Source organism: Protopterus annectens, chromosome 3.part0, assembly GCF_019279795.1.
Source record: "Protopterus annectens isolate FY-2018-M chromosome 3.part0, PAN1.0, whole genome shotgun sequence".
Taxonomy (NCBI): domain Eukaryota; kingdom Metazoa; phylum Chordata; order Ceratodontiformes; family Protopteridae; genus Protopterus; species Protopterus annectens.
The window spans coordinates 1,155,547,426-1,155,573,481 of record NC_056731.1 but is presented as its reverse complement, the minus strand read 5'-3'; the positions used below and the strand labels follow the sequence as shown (position 1 = coordinate 1,155,573,481).

Sequence of the window (26,056 nt, the reverse complement as noted above, 5' to 3'; positions counted from 1 at the left end):
AGAGTTTACACAACCACACAAACACTTCTGGGGAAGGCTGGCACAGGTTCTCCAGCTGTGCCCCTTCTACCCAGACTATATGGTAGTAATTACTGTCACCACCCAGCTAATATTATCAGCTACCCAAAGGCCCTTAAAAGGGTGTCCAATTATTACTGTGCAATATTACTATCCAATTGGTAGATGTGACACACAGTCAAGGCTTATTAGAGTGGTGTTGTACAAAAAACTCTATAAATATGCAATGTACTCTAGAGCTTAACTTATCTCTACACAAACCAGCCACAGGTCAAAGGTTTTAAAATATTTAATAATAAATAATTAAAACCACAAAACAATACGTTCTACTACACAGTGCTAGTCCAAAGAGTTCAGAGATCACACAGAAATACATAAAATAAATCAGTAGTACAGTTCTGACATCACAGAAAAAACACATAGTCTAATCTTAATAGCCCTAACTATTTCTACAAGAAAACACATTTCTAAGATAACTTGAGAGCACAAGGCAGTGCTGAGTTGGATATCAAGACAAAAATGCTTAATAATCTCTGGTTTTCACTGTTAAATTGAAACTGCAGTTCTGCTAAAACATTACATCATCTTTTACACTTTCCTGATGTTCCCAAGCTACAGATTAACTACATTTGCATTCTTAACATCTCCCTTTTGTTATCTTGCAGCTGGTCAGGACCAGAGCAATGAAAATACATTTGCATGTTTAATTCTAGCAATTTAACTCTTGTTTAAACAATAGAAAGAATTTCTTCATCTAGACTTTTTGGCACCACTGTCTACATGAAAAGGTCACCACATGCTTTTACTGGGTCAGTAGAGAGCACTGTTGCCACATTTTTGTAACAGCATTTCTTTACATTTAAGACAACAAGCCTGTAGTTTACATTTATATTTACAAATGACAGAATTATCAATAACATTCTATCTGGCTAGGCAGGCAGCCTTCACCCATCTCTACCAGTCTTCACACATGGCACCAGAGTGTATAGCAGGAGAGGGCTTTTTTTATCCTGGGACCTGGGCACCCAGTCTTCTTCCTTTATGTTTTAACCCACCTTTCTCCATGATATATAAGATATAGTCTATATAGTCATATCATCTTGGTGATATTTTGTGCAGACAGGGTCCACTACATGAAGGTACTCGTCAAGACCTGAGATTCAGTTCCAGCAACACTACACTCCTTTCTTGCTGATTTCATTTTGCCATTTGGACCCTCAATTTTCTCAAATGTAGAACTGGGCATTCTGTTTACTTAAGTCTATTTTCTGTTACAAGACTGATTCCGTCCACTCATTTTCTTATTCCTGTTTTAGCCTACTTAAGGTCAGGGGAGCATTGGATCCTATCATGGTAAGCAGCAGACTTAAGTTAGAAAATCAATACTGATTGGAAAGTCAGTCAGTTACAGAACACACACACACACACACACACACACACACACACACACACACACACACACATACTCAGGCAGATACAGACATACACACAGCCAGACACACCTATATGTATATACACACACACACACACACACACACACACACACACACACACACACTCAGGCAGATACAGACATACACACAGCCAGACACACCTATACGTATAGACACACACACACACACACACACACACACACACACACACACACACACACACACACACACACACACACACACACACACACACACACACAAGCACATAGAGGCAGCAGTTTAGAGGATTACCAGTTCACCGATCACTGTACCTTTTGGAAGCAGGAGGAAGCCGGAGATCCAGGTAAAAGTTTGCAGTCATGAAGAATATATGTGGACAGAAACCACTCAACCAAGAAGCAAAGTGGGAATCCAAGAAGCTGTGAAACAGCAATAATTGCTACACTGCTGCTCTGCCCCACAGAACTGATTATTACTTTAAAAATAAGGAAGTAATAACACTCAGCAGGTGGGCATTATTGTGGAATGATGGACCACCCCAGGGAATTATGAAGCCTGATATACAAGCAATATATCTATTTATACACACACACACACACACACACACACACACACACACACACACACACACACACACACACACACGCACACACATATGGTTTACTATCACAAAGTTGAAGCCCACAATTCTGAAATGCTTTATTCCAGTAATAGTAAAGAAGACCAAAATGCTAAAGATCACAATGTCTAAAAATCTTGAATACTGAATGTAACTATCAATGAAAACTTATGGACAAGTGCTAACATGGATAATGTGTGTGTGTGTGTGTGTGTGTGTGTGTGTGTGTGTGTGTGTGAGGGCGGGGGGTTAAGTCCAGAAGTTCAACATTGTTTGCATTTTTTGGTCTTCTATATTACGCTACTGAGAGTATACATTTCAGGATTGTGGGCTTAAATCTTCTGATAGTATGTGTATATATATATATATATATATATATATATATATATATATATATATATATATTTATATAGGTCTACTTCTAAATCTTGAAAGCTCATAATCTTGAAATTCAAAATGTGGAGTCCAAAATCTTGAAAGTTCAAAATACTGAAAACTCAAAATACTGAATTGAATAATATCGAAAAAAACTACAGGATACCAACACTTATTACACTCCACCAGAAGTACATAAAGAAATAAAAGACAAGCATATTAGTTTACTCCAACTATTAGCAGGGGGGCAAGGCCCCTGCACCCCCACAGCCCCCCACAGCCCCTGCTACTTAAATAAATAAACTCTGAGATCGCACTTTACTACACTAAGATGAGTTATGCTGTAGTATAGCAAATTAAAAGGGAACACAACTAAGGTTACAACAGGCAGTCATGAAGCACGTAATGGAATGTTTGCCATTTTCTTCAGTGGAGTGCGATCTTGGAGTTGATATATTTAAGTAGCAGGGGGTGTGGGGGGGTGCAGGGGGGCTTGCCCCCCTTCTTATAGCTGGAGAAGAGTAATATGTTTTGTTATGTACTTGTGGTGGAATATTGTAAGTATTGTACTCTGTTCTTTCGATATTATGAAATTCAGTATTTTGAGTTTTCAGTATTTTAAACTTTCAAGATTTTGGACTCAGTATTTTGAATTTTGAGATTGTGAGCTTAGAAGTGGACCCATGTATGTATATATATATATATATATATATATATATATATATATATATATATATATATATATATATATATATATATATATATATATATATATATACATGTAGACACACACACACACACACACACACACACACACACACTCAAACGCAAAATCAAGAAGAAAGTTCTGTCTGCATTTTATTTTTTGCTTTTCATTTCAAATGGCCATTTGGTGCCTGAACCCTTTTCTATGCCCCATTTGAAGAAACATAATGGCTCACACTATTTTATCTGCTGGGAGAGTGTATTCCAGAGATATAGGAGACTCTCCACTTTGCCTTTTTGATCAGCTGATACAGGTTTACATCCCACATTCTAGTATTTGTGGGACTGTGTGATATGTGAATGTAAAGAGATCGTATCTTACTGGGTCACTGATTTCTTAGAAAACAAGGCATATATCTCTGAAGAGACTATTAGATACTAAAAGGAGAGGCAATGCTTCTAGTCTTTTCTGGTAGCTTAGGGATTTTAAGCCTGTGATCCTTCATTAGGAACTTCTTGGATCTTTCCAACTGTTTGATATTCTAATGAGGTACATACCAAAGAGGGTATTGTATTTAAAATGGGAAAAGGGATTGAGGATGTATGGATTGATTTGGTCAGTGCTGAATACCAAGGGCAATAACATCTTTAGGTTTAGATGATATTTCCTTGGTGATCAGCTACACCAAGTAGAAGGATTTCCCGACAACCATTGCTACATGGTGATCAAAGCAGAAAGAAATATTAACCCAGGTTACCATGTTTCTAACTACATTTTCATTTTGAAGTGGGGTATTGTCAGTGCTACATGTTGGGAGGATGGGTTGGCTCCAAGTATAACAATGATACATTGTTTAACATTTAATTAATGTCCATTTTCAATACACCAGACCATACCTCTCAACCTGTAATCACTAGATATCTGGTTAAAGCCAAAAAATAAATGGGGGGGAAGGCCTAAAAGTAGTCATGGATTTTAAATACTGCTCTTATAAACCTAGAAAGTTGCTAGAATAACAGGTTTTGCATTTGCATGCATTTTTCTGAAGCATACGAAATCTGAGTCTCAGATGTCTGTCATAATTTAATGACTTCGACCAACTCTGATTTGCCAGAAAAAAAAACTCACAAATTTTATGAGGAACAGACCACAAATATGATGCAAAAATCTGTACATTTGAGAGGTATGTACCAAACATTAATAAGTTTCTGGTGGAGGACTTCTGTGTCAGAGTGGAATTTGACAATGACTCCCAATTTGCAGTCATCTCCAAACTTGTTTAGATATAGGTCTTACTTTTTAGTGTGCATATTAGATAAGTAAATAAGTGGTCCTAATACTGAGCCCTGTAGGGTACCACTGGTCACTCTCACATTTTCTTATGTTAGCCCCTGCCACCAGGGGTGTAGTCAGTGAATTCCATTTTGTACTCAAAAATGCTTATTGCTACCCTTTAACTCACCTGGCATTTAAATAATAGCCATCTCATTCAATCTGTTGCCCTGTCACCCAGCACTTAGTCTGTAACATTTTCAGGTGTTCAGTCAAAAACTATTATTTGCAATCCACTCTGTAAGCAAAGTATATACATGTTGTTAGAGACATTAGTCAGTTATATTCATAATATGGCTTGATAAAGCCCCAAATGTTTTTCACTGATGCTCAGAAAAAAAACGTACTCTGTAGAGCACAAAGAGGATGTCTGGCTAAACCCTTGCCTGCCTCCTGCACCCTGTAGCCAATTAGACGTCCATCTTACCACACAAGGGTCTTTTTGAAACATATGTAGTGAAATAATTATTTAGTATGGGGGTTCTTTTTAATATTGCTTTGTCTCTTTCGCTCTCTCTCTTTTGTTTAAAAAGTAACATGATAACAGACTAGTTGTTGCATTAAGATTCTCTTTCTGAAGAATAAGACGTCTGAAAGGTCAAAATACCTGTCGGTATCTAGCTGCTGTAATCCTCAAAGATTTGCTAGATCACAAATATTCTGAGGGACAGACCAAAATACGACGAGAATCACAGGGTTTCTGTTCTGAATAATCAGAGATATCTAGAGTTGTGGAAAGCCGCTTTTTCTAACAGGTGTTTAACTACGGGCACTACTTATGTTAGTTTTCCTGTCTAGCTGAATAAACCCACTACTGGAGTCTTACCTTGTAAGTGAACCACTGGGACTTCAGAAGCGAGCTTGACGCTAGTGTAGTAGATCTGAACTCCATATCCTACACTGCTTCCCTACATAAGGCAGAACTTAACCTGCTAGCGTAAGATTGGTAAATTAGTCAATATAAGGGACGGTGAAGTCTAGCGCCATCAGGAAACCCTGCGTAGAGGGCACTGCCAGAAGCAGCAGGAGCTGTTAAAGAACCGCAGCAGCGAGCACTAATCGATCGCCACTAGTCCGCATCTACAGCCATCGCCTGTTGTTGCTGTCCCTCTACCTACTCATAGAGCACAAGCAGCATTTGAGGTGGGCAGTATATCGGGATTGTTAATAATCGTGCAGGCGTTTTTAATCAGCTAAGGAAGCCTACAAATAAGCAAGCTTTTACTAAGCAGACAACTATGATGGAATGTCAGGAGATGCTATCTTCCTCACCAGCCCAGTCCTCAGATGAGCTGGACTCTCCACTGTTGCTGAAGAAAGGGATGTCAATCTTTTTGGATGTAAGTATTCCAACATCTGATAAAAGCCGAAAGTGACAGCTGGCCAGATCCTTGTAGGTAGGATAGAACAGCTCTTATGTGATGGACATCGGCTCTGTTAAGGGGTTTATTATGAGGACATGACTCCTTACCAAAGCAGAGTTACAGCTGTAGTAGTTAAAACAAGGCAGACACGTGTGGAAACTGAGAGCATGAGAGAAGGAGCTGGCAAGTGTGGTGCATTGGTATGGTTAATGAACTGTAGAAAGGTCTGATTTGTCAGGCAGATTTTATGTTTCCTTTCTTTTAATAATTTGCGCTTTTTCAATGCTCTGTGTATAGTGCTTATGCAATTCGTCACTTCTTTATAAACCTCACTTATCATTTGGCTTCTTGCAGCTACGATGTCTATGCAGTTAGTATGAAGCCACCAAATGTAAAGCAGATACTGCAGGAAAATAAATTAAACTAGTAACTGTATACAGTGTAGTTCCCCATAGTCGACGAGCATAAACAGGAGCGTCCTCACGACCCCCCACACACAGAGTTTAGAATCTTTTCATCCTGTTTGTAGAGGTACCGTTTTGCAATACAGTGTAAAAATAATAGCAGTTATTAAGGGGATGAATATTTTTGTTATTCCTACAATTCATCTTAAGAATCATCACCAACCTCCTTTGTGCCTAGTCAAAGTGATCGTCACTCTTACCTCTTTCTTAACTGTCCCTGGTTTTCAGAAACGTTCCTTATTTTGACTCAAATTTTAACCCTTTCCCTTTTAATCCCTCCTAGCACTGGTGACTTTTCATGAAAATGTGCTGAATTAAACCTAATAAATAATGGCAATAATTAGACATATAGACTTATTTTACTTCATAAAATGTAAATTAATTCACATTTTCTTGCTCTGTCAGTGTTTCAGATTAGTAGAACTCATTTTGTAAAAGTGTTACTTATTGTCGCTTGTTATTTCTGGATTTGTTCCTGATTCGATTGAAATTTCTCCTTCACTGTCTGAGAGCGGTGCCTGTGTTAACAGCTAGTTTGCAGAGGCAGTTGGCTCCCCTTCCTTTAAATATGATGAAGGTGTAAGAACATAGCAGTGAAATTTCCCGTACAGGACACAGAATGGTAGGCACCATTCTACTGTTATGTCAAAACCTGAAGAAGCTTGTGTAATTAAATGTTTGTCTTCTTGGGGCTCAGAAGAACAGGCTGTATGTTTCATTAGCAACTCGTTTTCAGGGACATCCTTAATTTTGCCTCAGTATATTTTTTCTACTTTCTAAAATGTGTGTGACACAGTGCTACACCTATTATAGTTACAGACATGTTATTGTTCAGGAAATGCATGTTACTACAAATCCTTATTTTCTGCCAACTTTTTAAGTGAATAGGCTTAATACTTAAAAAGGGGATTGATTTTTGGGCCTTTATCTATGGTAATTGTTTTGCCCTTGTCCCTGATTCTGGAGAAAAGATGCCAACTGATTGGTATCAGATCTATGTACTCTAGTTAGAATGTATGCAATAAAATCTCAGTGTGTTTCCAGGATTTTAACTTTAAATGAAAAATAATAAAAGAAAAATCCAGGTTCACTACAGGAAAGTCAACAGATAATTATAATGATTTACCTCTGAAGGTGAACCACAATCTTCTAGCTAAAGAGATTTTTCCAGACTTCTTTAATGTGACATTTATTTTTATCTACCTAGTTTATATATTAGTTAACTGTATACACCTCCAAGGCATAAGGTTGTTTTCATGGGTGAGCTGGGTTCTCCCTTTAGTTAAGCAACTGCTCAAAGTGACACATCAAGCAAATACAGAGGAAAGATATTCTGGACCACAAGGACAAAACTCCTTAGCATCTCATAGCCTTGTCCCTCGCTGCTAACCTGCCATGTATATGCACAGACACATACATGCACGCAAATACTCACACACCCATGTATGCACAGAAACACAAGGACACACACACACACACACACACACACACACACACACACACACACACACACACATGCACAATTTTTTTAACTGGGTATGTAAACTAATCCTTAACAGATCCCTTTTCAGCCACTACACAGGCCATAATGGAAGGGTAAATTGATATACATATGGAGAAATTAACATAATCTATCAGCCAACAGATTTTTGAGGCAAGGAAGATATGAGCTGTGCTAAGGAAAGAAAATACATAGTCAGAACATACAAAATCCATACAGAGAATGACAGGATCAAGATTAACTGCTAGAACTGACGGCAGAAACCTTCAATTCTAACCACTGAGCTACTATGTTTTGTTATATGTGACAAACACAGTACATTTTAGATAAGCATATGTCATCAACTTGCTATTAAAATAATTCTCTAATGATTGGTTCATTTTAACAAGCTTGTACATAAACTCTCAGATTGATCAATATAAATTCCTCTGGAGAATGTTTTGCTAATTATATGGCCTTTTGCTCTGACGACGAACCATTGTGATACGGAAATAAAATGGCTAGTTTTCTTATACTGTGGATCTACTTTGAATGAGACAGGTTTGTTCCTTCTGGAGATGGTACTTATATAGCAGTTTTTATTGCAAGCTGGAAATATGCCATGATTCTTGTTTGTGAGACTAATTGAGGTAATGCACAGGTATCACAGCGGACAGTTCAGCCAGTATCACAACAGTGAAATAGTTGTGAAAGAAAATAATAAGATGCTCAACCATTGTATTTGGCATGATGTATACAAGAGAGCTTCAACACAAAATTGTGTCTTTGTTGTTATTATTACATATGAGTGCCAGCAATAAAATGAACATTCTGTGTGCTCATCTGCCCTGAAATGTAAAGAATAAGGCATAGCAAGGCAAGGTTTTTGGTCTGATGTGAGCATGCCCATCCTGTTTGATAAATTGAATCTTGGAGTATCTTATTTTACTTATAAAATGAATTTTGTGCTTTTTTTGTGGTAGTTTTAGTTTTATTATTTTTAACTGCAATGAGATTTGTAGATCAACATAATTCTAGATACATTTTAGTCTGTGTGTGTGTGTGTGTGTCTTTTATATAGTGTTCTGTAACATGCATCATAATTTCACATGGCTACTGGCAACCTGGTTTTGTTTATAAGATCAATGAATATCAACTCTAATGGCCTTTTTAAAGCCGTACTCCAGGAATACATTGCATTGTCTGTTAAAAGTCCAAATTACCTTAGTTTCTGGCCCTAAAGATATTCAAGATTGGTTTGCTTTATACTTTAGCCATATTAACTCCAGTGGAAATGAAGGAGAGAAACTGACAGACAGTGGCAGAGACAGACAGACAGACAGTGAAAATCACCAATGTAATCATCCACATAGATATGTTGTTCTCTAAAACTAGTAGTGCTGTGTACACCATTGAGAAATATATCCTTAAAGGAAAACTATCTTACAAATAAAAAAATCTATTTTTGTTTACTCTATCCTTGTTTTCTGAGCTATTTTAATACCTTCAAATCAATCTGACTGCTCCTTATCGAATTTTAATATGTTTTCTGCAAAATGGCTGCCAGTGAGGCTTGACATATCAACGTGATCTTGTTTTTCTTCAATCCTTTCCTTTTCCTATAATCCATTTCAAGTCTGTTTTATACAAGTTATGCTAGACATAAGAAAGTAGTGGGTGTTTTCCTATGTCTTTGACATATAATAGGATTAGTGTCAGTCACTGTCATCTTATATACCTCATGTAACAAGGCCAGTTCTTTTATTTCTTGAATGGCCCTCCTTTGTGTGTGGCTCAGGACTTGTTTTACAGTACACCGAGGAGTTATACAGTTGCAACCAAATAAAGCAGCTAAATTACTGGCCTTTATTTAAAGTATCTTTTTGAAATCCAAGAAGAATTGACATTCCCCACCCCCTACACTTTTTCCTTAAGCGTTAAAACTATCACTGCTCTGAGGGTTCCTTGCAGTTTCATGTCTAAGTGATAGCTGCTATTGGAAAGGATTTGCAAGTAATTCTGTTCCCCAGTCCAAACACTGGAAAGATTTTTATTTTCATTCATTCACTCATTTATTTATATAGATAGATAAAGTACTTCAGATTTCTGTTTCTTACTGTTTTATTGAAAGGGTATGTAGCACTTGTAAGCTAAAGTAAATTTAGCTGTATATCATGGTTGCCATCAGTTGTTGCATTTTCTTTGTTGGCTAAAAAATACTCATTCACTCCTCTTGTGTAAGGACTGACTCAAAATCAGTGGGAGATGCCTCTACCCACAGATCTGTGCTCCAGATATGCATCCCCCATTGGAAGGATGTCACAAGAAAGCATAAAAGACCTTCTTATAGACAGTATGAATGCACCTAGTTGATAGGGCTGCCACCTGTCAAACTTCCTACATTAGGCAGTTTTGTCCTATCATGGTGAGAGGGTATGAAAATGGTAACTGTATCAATTACTTTACAAGAACTACAAGAAAAAAATATTATCTAACTTTTCTCTAAATGTCACAGACATCTGGATACTACATTTAAGTCATTTTAAAATATAAAGTAGTATCAACAACAAATATTTAAAGTTCATATCTCAGCAGTTCAGTACTGTGATGCTGCTTATGTAAATTTGTCAAAACATGTGATAACTGCTTATGAACCATTGACCAATCTAATCACACTGTTTTGCTGTGAAAGGCATAGCTACATTGGAAGCATCTGTGAATTGGTGCTAAGTTTTCTTCATCTCTCCAATGAAAACAGTGGAAAACAATCACACTTTTTTTTTTTTGCAGCATCAACTGCTGAGTTCCTGACATCAGCAGGACTAATTGCATGTGTAAGATTATCAGCAGTACCTGAGTACAGACTTATCTGTGTCTGTGGTATGTCATGCAGGTGCTGGCAAATTCCTCTGCAAATTATGAGAAGTTAAGCTTAAATATAGTGAAGTGGGTGATTTTTCCCTTCATTTGATTCAAAGGTGAGGAAATGAAAGTTTTATAAAGTGCAGTCAGGTTTCTGGTACATACACAATACTGGAACCATATTGTAGGGAGAAAAGCAAACTAAGAGTTTAGTGAAACTGTAGGAGAAGGTGGAGTTTTCTTTTAAATACTATAATTTTCCTTAACATTTCATAAATTCTTTGTAATAAATACAACTTTTCCCAAGCCCATTTCAAAATGCATGAAAATCCAAAGTGCAGCAGTTTGAATTATACTGTGCTACTATTTCAAAGAGCTTCCTTTGTACAAATAAAATTATATACCTTATTACTTACATCTTTCACTGGAATACATTGCTATATATGCAACTTCTTCTTAACATGCTACAGTTATGACCAGCTTTAAGTCATGTGATTATGACATACCGTAGTTGTTACTTTCTCATCAGTATTACTGTTGCAGATATTGCACCATTCAAACCATGGTCATGATCTATTTTCTGTCAGACCTCAATATTCATAGACACATGACTTCTCTCATCACTCTCAGTTCTTTTTTTTTTCAATAATAAATCTTTATTATTTTTTACTTCTTCATACACGCTTTAACAGAGAAAAAACAAAAATAATTTCTACACAATTTCTATCAACATTAACACAAAATATATACAATATTTACATGAATGCTTTCACCATTTGAATAACATATCTACAAAGTTTCCGTACAAATATAGTCCCTTGTAGTAGTAAGGTTCTTCTAAAGGTTATACTTTATAGTCTAAAATAAAATAATAATGAGATTTCCTGATTTCGATAGATTAAGCTAATATAATGTTAAAAATTTGTTCCCAAATCTTTAGATTGTTTGAATGTTTATTTTGGCTATTAGTAACATATTTGTGAGCTAATATATGTTTTATCGCTAAGATCTTAAAGTTTTCCCAAGACGTTTGAGTTGGGTTCAACCAATTTGTAGCTATATAGAGCTTCATTAATAGGAAAATATTCATAAGTACAATCACCTGGGATCTAGGTGTATTGTTTGGAGGAATGTGTAATATCATAAATTCCCGAGATAACGTTGAATTTTGATATCCCATCTTTTGAAGTTGTAGTCTTAGGGAATTCCAAAGTTTATATATACATTTGCAGCTCCAAAACATATGTAGGAGGTCTACAATTTCGTCTTTACAATATGGGCATTTGGGAGAATTCTTGGAGTTGAATTTATGCAAGCTAAGGCGTGTGTAGTATGCATTATTGTATATCATAAGTTGGGTAAAAGTTAACTTATGAAGGGAAATTGATTTTACTGTTAATTTAATTGCATTTATGAATTTACTTTCTTCAACCAAAGGTAATTTTTCTTTCCAATATTTCGATATAAGAAGGTGATTATGAAATTTGATATCTTTTATCAGTTTATAGGTAGACGTTAAGTTCTGATTACCTGGTCTGTTCACCCATCTTTTATCACATGTTATCAGCTGCTGAAAATGTCCTGTTAGGTCCCTGCAACTTTCTTTCCCTTCATTTTCTAAGTTAACATTCTCCCGGATTCTGCATGCCTTGCACGGCGTGCAGGATTAGTGCAGGAGCTCCAGCAGGCAATACGTCTGCCGTGTGAACCAGGAACAGCCTACAGGGGCGTGCACAAGCACTCCTGCATTAGTCCTGCATGGACTAATTCCCTGTATGCAAATCACCCCATTTGCAGGAGAAATCCATGCAAATGAGTTGAATTTGTGATCCAGGAAGCTTGAAACTGGCCGTGCAGAACTAGTGTAATCTGTAGAAATGTACTCGGTTAGTAACCAAGTACATGTCTGCAAAAAACAAAACGGGGCCGAGACAGCTCAAAATAAAGGCTGCATATCAGTCAGGAAGCATGCCAATGGCCAAGTATAAGGCCACTGGCATTGCAAACAGCCTAAAAAATTTAAAAAATCAACTTTTATTTATTTTTTTTTGCCGATCTCGACTGTTTAAGCGTATTGCAGCAGCACGCAAATGGGATCGGGGGGGATAATAAAATAAGTCTAAAATAAGCATTCTAACTAAAATTACTATTCTGCCATGAAAGTCAGTGGCAGGCAGAAGACAACAGGGCCAGTGAGTAGTGGTTGCTAAGGGGGGAGGCTCAGTGGGAGACATGTAACTATGCATTAGCAGGCAATCCTATGCAAATTAGGGGAATGATAGTGGATCCCAGTTTTCCCCAGCATGCTAGTCAGGCCCCAACAGTGTAAGAGTAAGAATAGCTTGGTGCAAGCCTAGGAGTTAGCTGACATCATGGGGGGGGGGTGTCAGGCATACTGTAAGAGGATTGGAGCCCTGTGACTCAGGTTTGCTCCTAGCTAAGCACAGCTAAGCAAGGGGGGGTGTCTGAGTCTGCTTAGCACTCTTTACATTGCCTAAGTGGGTGTGCGCCCTGCGCAGCAGGTTTTAAAGGTATATAAAAAAAAGTTAAACCAGGAAATAGCATCTCTGCGCACATTTGAGCACTCTGTTTGTGCGTCGTGCCCCCGGGCTTAAACAGGAAGGCAATGGGAAGGGAAAACAGTAGTAGGAAGGTAATCTAGGAGAACTAGCATAGCTGGCAGATGAAATGTATCAGAATCAGCCAATTGCACAGGCAGCAGACCAGCCCACCCAGAACACTACTATAAACTATGCAAACACCTTCCCCTCTGTTTTTTCCCACACTCTACACCACCAGTGTATACAAGCAGGGAACGTTTAACAAACAAAACAACAAAATGATAGGGGCTGCAATAGCTATCATACAACAACTTGTGGAAGAGGCTGAGGGTGATGAGGATGTGAATGCTGTCAACCAACCCACAGTGAGGAGATGGAGAAGAGTGTACAGACCCAGGGTAACCTACCAGGGGCTGCATGAGCTGAAAATAGTGGAGCGCTATAGCGTGGACAGGGACCTCCTACAGCAAATTGTTGAGCTGTGCCGGCCACACCAGACACATAGAACTAACAGAGGGGAACCCATCCCAGTGAATACCAAGGTATGTGTAGGCCTAAGAACAGTAGCTACAGGTCCCTTCCAAAGGCCAGCTGGGGATATGATGGGGATCTCACAGGCATCAGCATCCAGGGTACTCCAACAGTTCCTGGATGCCATGTCAGCACATGTCGGTAAGCACGTATATTTCCCCAAAACCCATAAGGCATTGGCCAGCAATATGCAACTGTTCCACCAAATAGCAGAATACCCTGAGGTAGTGGGTGCATTAGACTACATGCACATATGCATCAAAGCACCACCCAGTGAGTGGGGTAGGGTCTACATCAACCACAAGGGTTTCCCCTCCATCAAATTTCAGGTCGTGTGCGATGCCCAGGGCATAATAATGAATGTGTGTGCTGGCTGCCCTGGAAGCTATGACGATTCCCACATCTGGCATCTGACATAGCTGTAAGAGAGATTTGCCAATGGGGACATCCCTCACGGTCGCCTAGTGGGGGATGCTGGATACGCACTGGAAATGTGGCTGATGACACCCATCAGAAATGCACACACACCCAAACAAGAACTCCATAATGAGGCGCACACACAGACCAGAATTATAGTAGAACATGTGTTTGGGATGCTCACGTCATGAGTCCGGTGACTGAACACATCCGGTGGAGCCTTGCGGTACTCACCAACTACATGTACCCAAATTGTCATCATATGTGCCATGCTACACAATATGATCCTGCAGAAACAGCTGCATTAGGAACAGCACGGGGCAGGGCCACACAGCCCCATTGCCAAGGCCTGCACAGGTACAGAGTGACTCGGAGGAGGAACAACCTGAGCCTGCCCCAGTAGGCAGAAGGAGGCGTGCCCAGTATGCCCTGGCCTAGGCAAAGTGGCAATGCATAGCACATACACTGACACAACACAGGAGGGACCCAGGGAACAACACCTCTCTCTGACTCTCACATACAGTAAAAGGGATGTCAAACATGACACTACCTGTGCTCAACCATGTGTAGGGAGTGTACTATGTGAATCCGACATAGGTAGCCCTGCAGCACCACCCTCAATACTGGGACACCCACAAGGTAAGTGACTCACACATGCCAGTCAGGGGGGTTCACATACCCAACAACAGTTACACCCAGCAGGACAGGTGTGGACAAACACAAACAAAGGCTGCGCTATAGCCTCTGAATGATTGCCTATGGGTAACCCCCCTCAGGCCTACACAGACAGACTACAGCAGGTCAGGCAGTGGGACATTAGTTCTCCAGGGTAGGAAGTCAGAAACTAATATGTAGGTAAATCAAATCTAAGATCTGTAGTACGCTGGTATGCCTGTAGTCAGCATGATAGGATAGAATACAGAATGAAATGAAGTACCTGACATGCCTGTACAGTCATAGCAAATGTGTACAAGTGTCAGGTGTGCCCACCCCCATCCTTCATAGTAATGTAATAACAGTCAGGTATGCCCCCCCAGTCCTGTGCAGAAATGTAGAAATAGTCAAGTGTGCCCCCCCATCCTATGTAGAAATGTAACAGTCAGGTGTGTTCCCCAATCCTGTGTAGAAATGTAGAAATAGTCAGGTGTGTCCCTACATCCTACGTAGAAATGTAGCAACAGTCAGGTGTGCCCCCCAATCCTGTATAGAAATGTAGAAATAGTCAGGTGTCCCCCCCCCCGATACTATGTAGAAATGTAGTATCAGTCAGGTATTCCCCCCAATCCTATGTATAAATGTAGAAATAGCCAAGTGTGCCCCCCCATCCTACGTAGACATGTAATAACAGTCAGGTGTGCCCCCTCAGTCCTGTGTAGAAATGTAGAAGTAGTCAGGTGTGCCTCCCATCCTACGTACAAATGTAGTAACAGTCAGGTGTGCCACCCCCCAATCCTGTGTAGAAATGTAGAAATAGTCAGGTGTGCCCCCCCAATCCTGTGTAGGAATGCAGGAACAGTCAGGTGTGCTCCCCCGACCCTACTTAATTATGTAGTAACGGTCTGGTGTGCCCCCCCCAATGTGATGTACACATGTCGTAACAGTCAGATGTGCCCCCCCCCCACAGCCCTATGTGGAAACGTAGTAACATGTATGTGTAGGTCTAATTCCAGTGGAACACAGATGCACAGAGGTGGCCAAGGTAGCTGGATAGGTTGTAGCATCTGCACAATATGCAGGTGTGTGTGTTAGGTAGTTGTGTGTGTCCCATATCGTGTGAGAGTGGTCGGTATGTATGCATGTTGAGGTAAGCCTGGTGGCCATTGCCCACTACCGCTGATGACAGGGACAAGTCCTCACAACTGCAGTGCCATACACAATACCCATCAGTATAACACAAGCTAGCAGTAAGCCATTACAAATGTATGGTGGTAATATGTGTCACCATCTGAAAGACTGACATGGCATAGCTGTTGGTCTACATATACAAGCAGTAAACAGGGGAAAGTACCCCAGACATACAGTATATATTGTGTCACTGTGAAATGGACACACCCTTGGAAATGTACATACAGGTATGCATCACATTATTTGATCCTGTAGTAGAGGATACTCGTGTTGTCTGCCCAAACACTCGCAGATCACAAAGGAGGTAGGACTGATGTGTAGGGAAACAGCTGATGTACCTGCCCATGCAAGCATAACTGGAATGCCCCATGCATATCTGTGTGTCAGATGCAAGTAGTGTCCATAGCACACATGCACCCAGCTCATGCAAACACCACCTGCAGGCACCTCTCTGGTTATATCCCTGCTGTGGGGAATAGGTAGAGTAAGACCCCACCTGTATATGGTAATAGCAGAAGACTGCAGCATGCAGTGCAGGTGTCCCATGCAAGTGTGTCCCTAGTGATAGGTAGCACCCTGCCAGAATCCACACCACCTGAGCAAGATGGTTAGGAGGTATTGGCATGAACACCTATCACACCTACCCTATCACCCCAGGTGAATATACTGTATGGTGGTCTGGGACTGCTGGACTGGCATTCAGCAACACCTAATGCCCCACAGGCATCTGCCAAAAGCCTGTGTCTCACAAGTACTGCCAATGTATATTATGTCATGGACACCCAAATAACAACATAAAACACTCCACATAACCATATGCAAGGCCATGTTGACTAACCACAGTAACATGTCCACAATGTCCCACTGCATGAAGTGTGGACCAACACTAACACACACCTGTGAGGGGGAAATACACTTAGGGAAAGTATCAGAGAATGTATGCATAATGTACAGAAGAAGTTAGAATAACAGGGGGGGGTGGGAGCATGGGCAGCATGGAATGTGCAGGGTCCGACCCCAAGCTGTGTTCACACACTATCACTGGCTGCAAACACATACATGGGTGACTACACACCTGCCCGTACACCACAATAGGATAAATGTCCTGACCCATGGCCCCTGCCCCTGGCTGACCTGTGCAAATCTGTACAGCTGTGAGGCATTGCCACAGCAAGATAAGCCTATACTGTCATTGCTGATTGGCGTACAAGTATAGGATCCTCTGCCAGTACTGTACCAAGGTGCTGAACTGGATACACAAACCCAGTGCCAAGGGTCTGCAGCTCCCCTCCAGAATGGCATAACTTACCATGAATATGTAGGGGTCTGCCCACAATACCAGACACAGCTGCAGTCACCATTGTCCCCCAAGACATCACTGTGAGCAAGAATGTCCACCTGACAGTACATGAGGACAGAAAACATCACTGTGTATAACAGTACACATCTGAATATCTCTGCTAATGGCAGTACCATGCAGCTGAAGCAGCACATACACAATCACCTACAGTACACACTATCCCCTGCACAGTTTTTCCTTGTATTGCCAAATGATCGACAGATACCCTGCAGAAACAGTATGCTACCTGTAGGTGTACAACACAAAGGTCTGCACTGCAGTACAAACTACCTGGACTCGATCCACACATTCAATACAGATGGGCAATGTCAGTCAACAACACACTGAAAGGTCATACTGGGCATGCTCACACACTTAAACAAATGAAGGCCATGTCTGCAAACACCAGTGGACCAGACATATCTGGCAGTTGCAGATGTTAGTGCAGACACTCCTCAGTATGCACCACTCATGCTTTGCACACACAGTGGATAGGAATACAGACATATATCTAAAGACAACACACTATAATAAGCCAAAGGTAGACATACATAGATGTGTGGAATAGGGTGACTGTGACATCCAGGCCTGTCCCACCCAGCACACAGCCAAAGGGCCACAACCACATAAGGTTCAGATGGCACTCACTATAGATACTAGCCACCAGTATCTGTCAGCATTACAGACTATGTGGTGCAAGTGTTAGCTGTGTATCATGACTGTACAAGGAAGTAGTCTTCTAGCAACTGTATACATGTACCTGTGAAATATGACCCTGTGTATGCCCTCATGTGGTGTGTCAACCTCTAGATGAATGGGTTATGTCCCATGCACACACGCTGCCCTCCCCATAGCCCTACTATGACAAGCCTGCTGAGGTCATCCACTGTGAAATACACCTTTGGGAGAGTTGTAGCCCAATAATATCTGTGGCATGTCCTATAACTGCGTACTGCTGTAGTGTGATAAACTAGTTAGGTAGGAGTTCCAATCCCAGACATGGCAAGTGTGTGCATGTCTGTCTCTGTAGAGAGCAATGCTTTTTAGGGTAGTCACACTCCCTACAATTCAAATGCTCTACTTTGGTTCAGGCTGCTGATGTTATCCACCTAGAAATACACCTCTGGGAAGGTTGTAGCCCAGTAATCTCTGTAGCACGTCCCATAACTGCATACTGCTGTAGTGTGATAAAATAGGTAGGAGTTCTAACTCCAGACTTGGCAAGTGTGTGTGTGTGTGTGTGTGTGTGTGTGTGTGTGTGTGTGTGTGTGTGTGTGTATGTGTGTCTGTCCCTGTCTATGTAGAGAGCAATTCCTTTTAGGCTACTCACACTCCCTGCAATTCGAATGTCCTCCTTTGTCAAGGCTGCTGATGTCATCCACCCAGAAATACACCTCTGGGAAGGTTGTAGTCCAGTAATCTCTGTAGCGCATCCTATAACTGTGTACTGCTGTAGTGTGATAAAATAGTTAGGTAGGAGTTCTAATCCCAGACATGGCAAGTGTGTATATGTGTGTGTGTGTGTGTGTGTGTGTGTGTGTGTGTGTGTGTGTGTGTGTTTGTGTAGAAAGCAATTCCTTTTGGGCTACTCACACTCCCTACAATTCAAATGCCCTACTTTGTCAAGGCTGCTGATGTCATCCACCTAGACATACACCTCTAGGAAGGTTGTAGCCCAGTAATCTCCATAGCATGTTCCATAACTGCGTACATCTGTAGTATGATAAAATAGTTAAGTAGGAGATCTAATCCCAGACTTGGCAATTGTGTGTGTGTGTGTGTGTGTGTGTGTGTGGTGTGTGTGTGTGTGTGTGTGTGTGTGTGTGTGTGTGTGTGTGTGTGTGTGTGTGTGTGTGTGTGTAGAGAGCAGTGCATTTTAGGCTAGTCACACTCAGTGCAATTCAAATGCCCTACTTTGGCAATCCTGCTGATGTCATTCACTGTGATATACACCTTTAGGGAAGGGGCACTCCAGTAATCCCTGTGGTGTGTCCTATAATAGCATCATGCTGTAGTGTGATATAGAACTCTGGTAGGGATTCTCTTCCCACACATGGCAGTTGTGGATGTTTTGCATTTGTTTCTATGTCTCTGTATGGAGCAATGCATTTTAAGCTAATTACACTCAGTACAATTTAAATGTCCAACTTTGGCAATCCTGCTGATGTCATTCACTGTGAAATACACCTTTGGAGAAGGGGCACTCCAGCAATCCCTGTGGTGCGTCCTATAACAGCATCATGCTGTAGTGTGATATAGAACTCTGGTAGGGGTTCTATTTCCACACATGGCAGTTGTGGATGCTTTGTGTTTGTTTCTATGTCTGTGTAGGGAGCAATGCATTTTAGGCTAGTCACACTCAGTACAATTCAAATTCCCTACTTTGGCAATCTTGCTGATATCATTCACTGTGAAATATACCTTTGGAGAAGGAGTCCTCAAGTAATCTCCATGGCCTGTCCTACAATGGTGTAGTGCTGTAGTTTAATATACTAGTTAGTTAGGAGTTCTAATCCCAGACATGACAGGTGTGTGTGTGTGTGTGTGTGTGTGTGTGTGTGTGTGTGTGTGTGTGTGTGTGTGTGTCTGTGTTTATCATTCGTATCCTGTGTGGAGGTGGTTGTGAGTGTGTAGCTATTGGACTCAATGTGGAGTGGGATTTACAAACTTCTTATATTGTGAGTCAAGTAGATATCACAATGTCCACTATACAGGGATAACAGATGTGAAATAGCCGAGAGGCTGGGGTGCAAATACGTACCCCTAATTGTAACATCAATGCCAGATGAACAACGTTAGCAAACCTTGTATTACCCAGGGAACACTCTCAACCCATGTCTCATACACACACAGTCACTTGCCTAGGCAACAGCTGCTATGTTGGCAGTACCCTGCATATTGCCCACTTATAGTAACCATGGTGTGATTGCAGTGGGCTACAGAGGGCATGGCACCCTGTCAATCAGTCCAATAGGCATGTACATGCCGACAATGCATCTCTGCCATGTTCCCCATTTGACACCTGCAACACCTGTGGTGCCATCAAATGTGACCCACAAGGGACATACCAATCCTGAAACACAGGCCCTGTATGGACAGATGTCACTGACACCAGGGAATACCAGTAACATGCTATCAATGTATGTGCAGGGTCAACCTGCTGTCCATTAACAGTTCCCACCACATGAGGCCAGGACTGGCACATCCGATGATAACAATCTGTCTACACAACATGGGCCAGACACGCCAGGTACAGTTCCAAATGTCACTGTACATGCATGTGGGAGGTGTGCACATCACAGACACAGTCCATGTCATGGACTAAGGAACACACACATGGCAAGCAATGCACAGCATAGGCAACACACAATAGTCACCCATGTGACTGGATGGTGAATACAATACCCACCTGTATGGGCAACTCCAGACACTACACACCTGAGCCACATTGCAGACCATCATCATGTGGCCTGTTGCCAAGGTATACCCATCACCTAGCCTTGTATAGCCATCTGGCACCGTCGACCACAACACACCCGTGAAGCAGTGCACTCATGCATGTCAGTACTGGCACCTGTGTCTGTGTGTGTGGTGTATGATGCATATGACCACATTCACAATCACTACAACCCCCATTGGCATACTGAAACATGCTGTCTGATGTCAGACACCTCCACATACCCTTTGCACATATAACCTCTGTATGACCCCTGTGGTGCATGTGATACCTGCACAATACTGTGTTGTGGCAATTCCACTAGTGATGAGCTGTATTTCTGGCCCTGCCAAGTGTGTCAGTGGGTGTGCGTCCCTGTGAGAGTGTGGCTGTGTTGATGCTGACACTTGTTTATGCAGACAGGCACGTGTACTACACCTACCACATAGCTACCATATCCATATTGCAGATGTCACTCACCATCATATATACATTCTGAGGGCTCCCCAACATGTAACCTATGTGGCACATCCAATAACTGCATAGACATGTGATAGCACTACATAGTCTTCAGGGGTTTGATACCCTGTACTGGTAGGTGTGTGACACACACATGCTTAAGTTTTACTCTCCCATCCCTCCCTGACTCTTCTGTACCTCTGCCTGCCTCTCTCACTCCCTCTCTGGTGGATGTGAAGACTTACACCTGCATTGCTTTGGCAGCAGCATGTTTTATTTAAGTGATGCTCAGGATCAGCTGATGGCCTCTGCATGAATTTTATCCCTCCTCTAGCTGATTACATGTGGAACAGGTGCGGTAACATTCCCATAGCCATTTGCATGAAAACACACACCAATATCTAGGAACATCATGTTGGTGTTGGGACTTTCATTCACTGTGAGCAGGAACTTGATCTGTTGTTTGGCAAACAGCATCTCAGATGGATTGGGGATTTACCTCTAACAACATACACTGTGAAAACAGGCCAACACACAGGAGGGGGATGTGCCTGACCTGACTACAGACTGTAAGTGCTGCTATATTGCATTTGGAGTAATGTTGTTCATAGGTTCATAGGTAGGTACTAGGCTATTGGCCCTAGGTCCTATACAAGCCTAGCCAAAAAGGTACCCTGGCTTTCGCCACCCAAGAAAATTATTTTCCTGTGCCGCTGTCAAGCAGAACCACAGAAGTGATCCCGGGGCGAATTTCCTATTACCCATCCAATCATCAAGATTTTTCTTGAAGAGTGCTACTGAGGAGGTCTGTTTGACATAGATAGGTAGTCTGTTCCAGAGTATGGGAAGTCTCTGGGACAGGAATCTATCCCTCCAGCATGTTCTGTTTATTGTGGTGACAAGGTTTAGGTCCCTAGAGCATGTAGCTCAGAGGGACTGGGATTTCTTTAAGTGGAGCAAGTCAGCTCTGGGTTTGACATAGCTTTTTATGTTAGGCAGAGATCGCCTCTGAGTAGGCAATATGTGACAGAGTAAAGCTGGAGTTTTTGAGACGGTCTGCATAAGGCATCTGTTTGAGGCCAGTAATCCTCTTTGTGAGGTATTTTTGCGGCCTTTCTAGTTGTTATAGATGTCTTGTGAGGTACATACCAAAAGTGGCGTTGTACTCTATAATGGGTCTAATGAGTGATGAGTAGAGGGGAACAATGACCTCTCTTTTTCTGGATGAGAAACCTTTTGTGATGAGGTGTGCCATGTAGAAGGATTTCCTGACCACTGTGGTGATGTGATTATCAAAGGAGAGACTACTGTCCACCTGTGTCCCAAGGTCTCTTATCACACTTTTGGTGTTAAGTAGACTACCACCTATGTGGTAGTTCATGGGTACAGAGTTTTTACCAAAGGGGATGACAATGCACTTTTTGGCATTGAGCTTGAGACCATGTCTTTGACACCAGGCATCTGTCTCAGTGAGGCCCTTTTGTAGGATGTCCACATCATTAGGAGTTTTGATTATGGCTCCTAGTTTGCAGTTATCTGCGAATTTAGTTAGCCAAAGACCTTCTGTGTTAGCCTGTACTTCAGAGAAGTAGATATCAAACAGGAGAGGACCCAGGACCGAACCCTGTGGTACTCCACTTGTCACTGGTCTGAAGTCTGATTTGGAGTCTGCTACTTTCACAGTGTGGGTTCTGTCAGTAAGCCAGTTGGCAACCCATCTTGTGACATAGGGATTTATACCTAGTTTAGTGAGTTGATCTATAATTCCAGAGTGGGGGATGGTGTCGAATGCCTTGACGAGATCTAGATAGGCTGTGTGAACCACCTTACCCTCATCCATGGCCTTGGTGACTACTTCAAAAAATCTATCAGGTTTAGGAGACATGATCTGCCTTTTATAAACCCAAACTGTGTGGGGACCAGAGTTTGGAGATCTCCAATGTCTTTGTTTATGAGTTCCATGATGATACGTTCCATGGCCTTGCAGACGAGGCTCGTCAGGCTAATGGGGCGGTAGTTCCTGGGGTCTGTTGTGGCCCTCCTTTGTGGAGTGGGATAACTGTCATGGTGCGCCATTCAATGGGCACAAAGCCTGAGGTGAGGCTATGATTGAACATGGTACTTAGGTGGGGTGCCAGTTCATTCTGTAGTTCATGTAGAAGGCAGCCTGGGATGTTGTCAGGTCCCATGGATGCTGTGTTCTTGGCTTTGGAGAGTGAAGTTTTTACCTATGCAGCCATGATTACAGGAACTTTGCATTCTTCTGGTATAAAGATGGGCCCTTTAGGGGGTGAGGAGGGGGGGGGTAAAGTTAGCACTGAACCTATCTGCCAGGATGTTGGCAATATCAGTTGGTTCTGTATATTTAGTGTCATTGTGCTGTAACTCAGAGCAGATCTGAGTGTTGCCATTGAGACTTTTGACATAGCTATAGAACGCTTTGTGGTTGTCTTTAGAATCAGTGGCAATTTTGTTTTCATAACTAGCTTTGGAGGATTTTATGAGGGATCTCAGCTTTTTACTGAGGCTGACCAGGGAGTTCCTCCAATCGTGGGATTTTACTCTTTTTTGCAACAGTTTCTTTCTTCTGTTGTAGAGTTTGTTTATGGCAGAAGACCACCAGATTGGCTTCCTGTTTTTGGAGGATAGCATCTTGGTTCTGTTAGGGATAGCACAATCCATGCACTCGTGTAAGTGCTTATAAAGAGCATTTGTGTAGGATTCAGCAGTCGTACCTCTATTGTCCATCTGCATGGGTGTCATGAAGTTTGCCACTTCTGTCTTAAGAAGCATGAAGTTGGCTTTGGAGAAATTTTTTACGGTTGTTTTCCTAATGGGGAGTGGGAGTGGGACCTGGATGTGGATGTCTAGGGTGATTAGCTTGTCGTCGGATCTGACCAACGAGGAGCTGACCCCATGTTGGTGATGACCAGGTCTAGGATATTGCTTCCCATGGTGATGGTGTGGATAAGTTGATCCAAGGAATTGGAAATGATGATTTCCAGAAAACGTTGAGCAAAAGAGTTGGTACATGAGTAGTTGTCCCAGTTAATGGTAGGGTAGTTGAACTCACCCATTATTAGAGTGTTGGGTTGTACCTTAATATTTTCCAGTGTATCAAGAAAAGAGGAGTGGGAATCCTGGGGCATGGTGGGGGGTCTGCAGCAAGCTACAATCTGGATTGCGGTTTTGCCCAGAGTTAGTTGAACTTGGATAATCTTGGATGCATTATGTTGAGCAACTAGCTTGGAGGTGTGGATATCCATAATGAATATGGACACGCCTCCACCTTTAGTGTTTTAATACGGTGTGTGTGGATATGGCTGTCCTACATGTTTTCATACCTGCCATGTCAGTGCTATGTTTATGAGGGAACACCCATCTGTAGGGTCATCTTCAGACTGGTCAGTGTGTGGTGCTTTTTGTTTCAGGTGTTACCCACAGAGCACCTATCTGTGAACTGCAGAAGGTAGTGTGAGGATTGCAGTCTGTAGATGGTGACAGACGTGAGAGTTGCTGACTCCATATCCCCTCATAGGACATATATTGCAACAAACCCTGTTACAACAGTATATGTATGAGGTTATCACAGCAACATGTCAATATTGGCCCTGTGTATGTGTCTCCAGCCACAACTCTGTTAACCTTTGTACATGTGTCATGCAGTAAGGGGTGCATATGTGCTGTACCCCATAGTTAGTGACATAATATCTGATAGCAAGAAGGGTGGCTACGGTGGTGCAGCGGTTAGCATTGTTGCCTCACAGCAAGACGTTCTCCAGTTTGATCCTCAGCTGGGGTGCCTTCTGTGCTGAGTCTGCATGTCCTCCCTGTGGTCGCGTGGGTTTCTTCCGGGTGCTTCGGTTTCCTCCCACATCCCAAAGACATGCTGTAGGTGGACTGGACATTCCAAATTGGCTGTAGGTGTGAGTGTGTGCATGTGTGTGCCTTCTGCAGAAGGTTGGGTGCTGGGCTGGCAACTTGACATGTAAAACTCCACTGCCAATCATGAGCAGCCAGGTGATCTGCTGTGGTGATCCCTAACCGGGAAAAGCCGAAAGAAGAAGAAGAAGATATCTGATAACAAGCCAGTGAGATATCAGACTGCCACACATGTTATGTATAGTAGGGGTTATATTTGATGACTTAACCTGGACATTCTGTGGTTGTGTGTACAGTACTGAGGTATGTGTACTTATGGTGATTGTCGGCAGTGTGTGTATTGTTAATAGGCACATTGGCCTGTGTACAGACTGTGATAGATGTCATTGTTCTTGGTCCTGTTCTGTCTAATGTTACATGCTGCTCCACTGTATGTTACCCTATCGGCTGACATGTTTGTAGGGCCATACACGCACATGTCCCATACCACAGACAGGCATTGGAGCACACTGTTCAGCGGCCCAGTATATGTAGGGGTAGTTTGTGAGTGGCACATATGAGGTTGGTGTTGAACAGATAGTCCATATACTGTAATAGTATGCTAGATTACCATATGTGGCTGTGGCTGTGTTCACATTGGCTGTGGTTATGCACTTTCACACAGGTGTATGTTACTCTGTGCTGTGGCATGCCTGTAGAGCCTTCTATATATGCAGGTACATGTGCATTCCCCCATAGGAAATGTAGGCCAGTGTTGAGCCGGTCTGCTTGTAGCCTGCACAGTGCTTTGTTAAGCTGTTATCAGCTTTGTGTACTTACCCAGTGAGATGTAATGTCCAGATACTTGCCAGATGTACTGCTGCCGGGCCACCATAACAGTCATTTATGTCAGATAGAGCAGTGGGATGCTGTACAGATGTATGTCAATATCTA

General features: G+C 41.9%; 1 protein-coding gene across 1 annotated transcript in view; it reads left to right on the top strand.

Annotated features, from left to right (window-relative positions):
- Positions 1-5,067: 5,067 nt before the first annotated feature.
- The window catches only part of NECAB1 (N-terminal EF-hand calcium binding protein 1), a 2,535,085-nt gene continuing 2,514,096 nt past the window's right edge, over positions 5,068-26,056 (top strand). Inside the window, exon 1 of the mRNA XM_044065383.1 lies at positions 5,068-5,823. Coding sequence (XP_043921318.1) covers positions 5,722-5,823 — 102 coding nt within the window. The 5' untranslated portion in view covers positions 5,068-5,721. The remainder of the gene's footprint in view (positions 5,824-26,056) is intronic.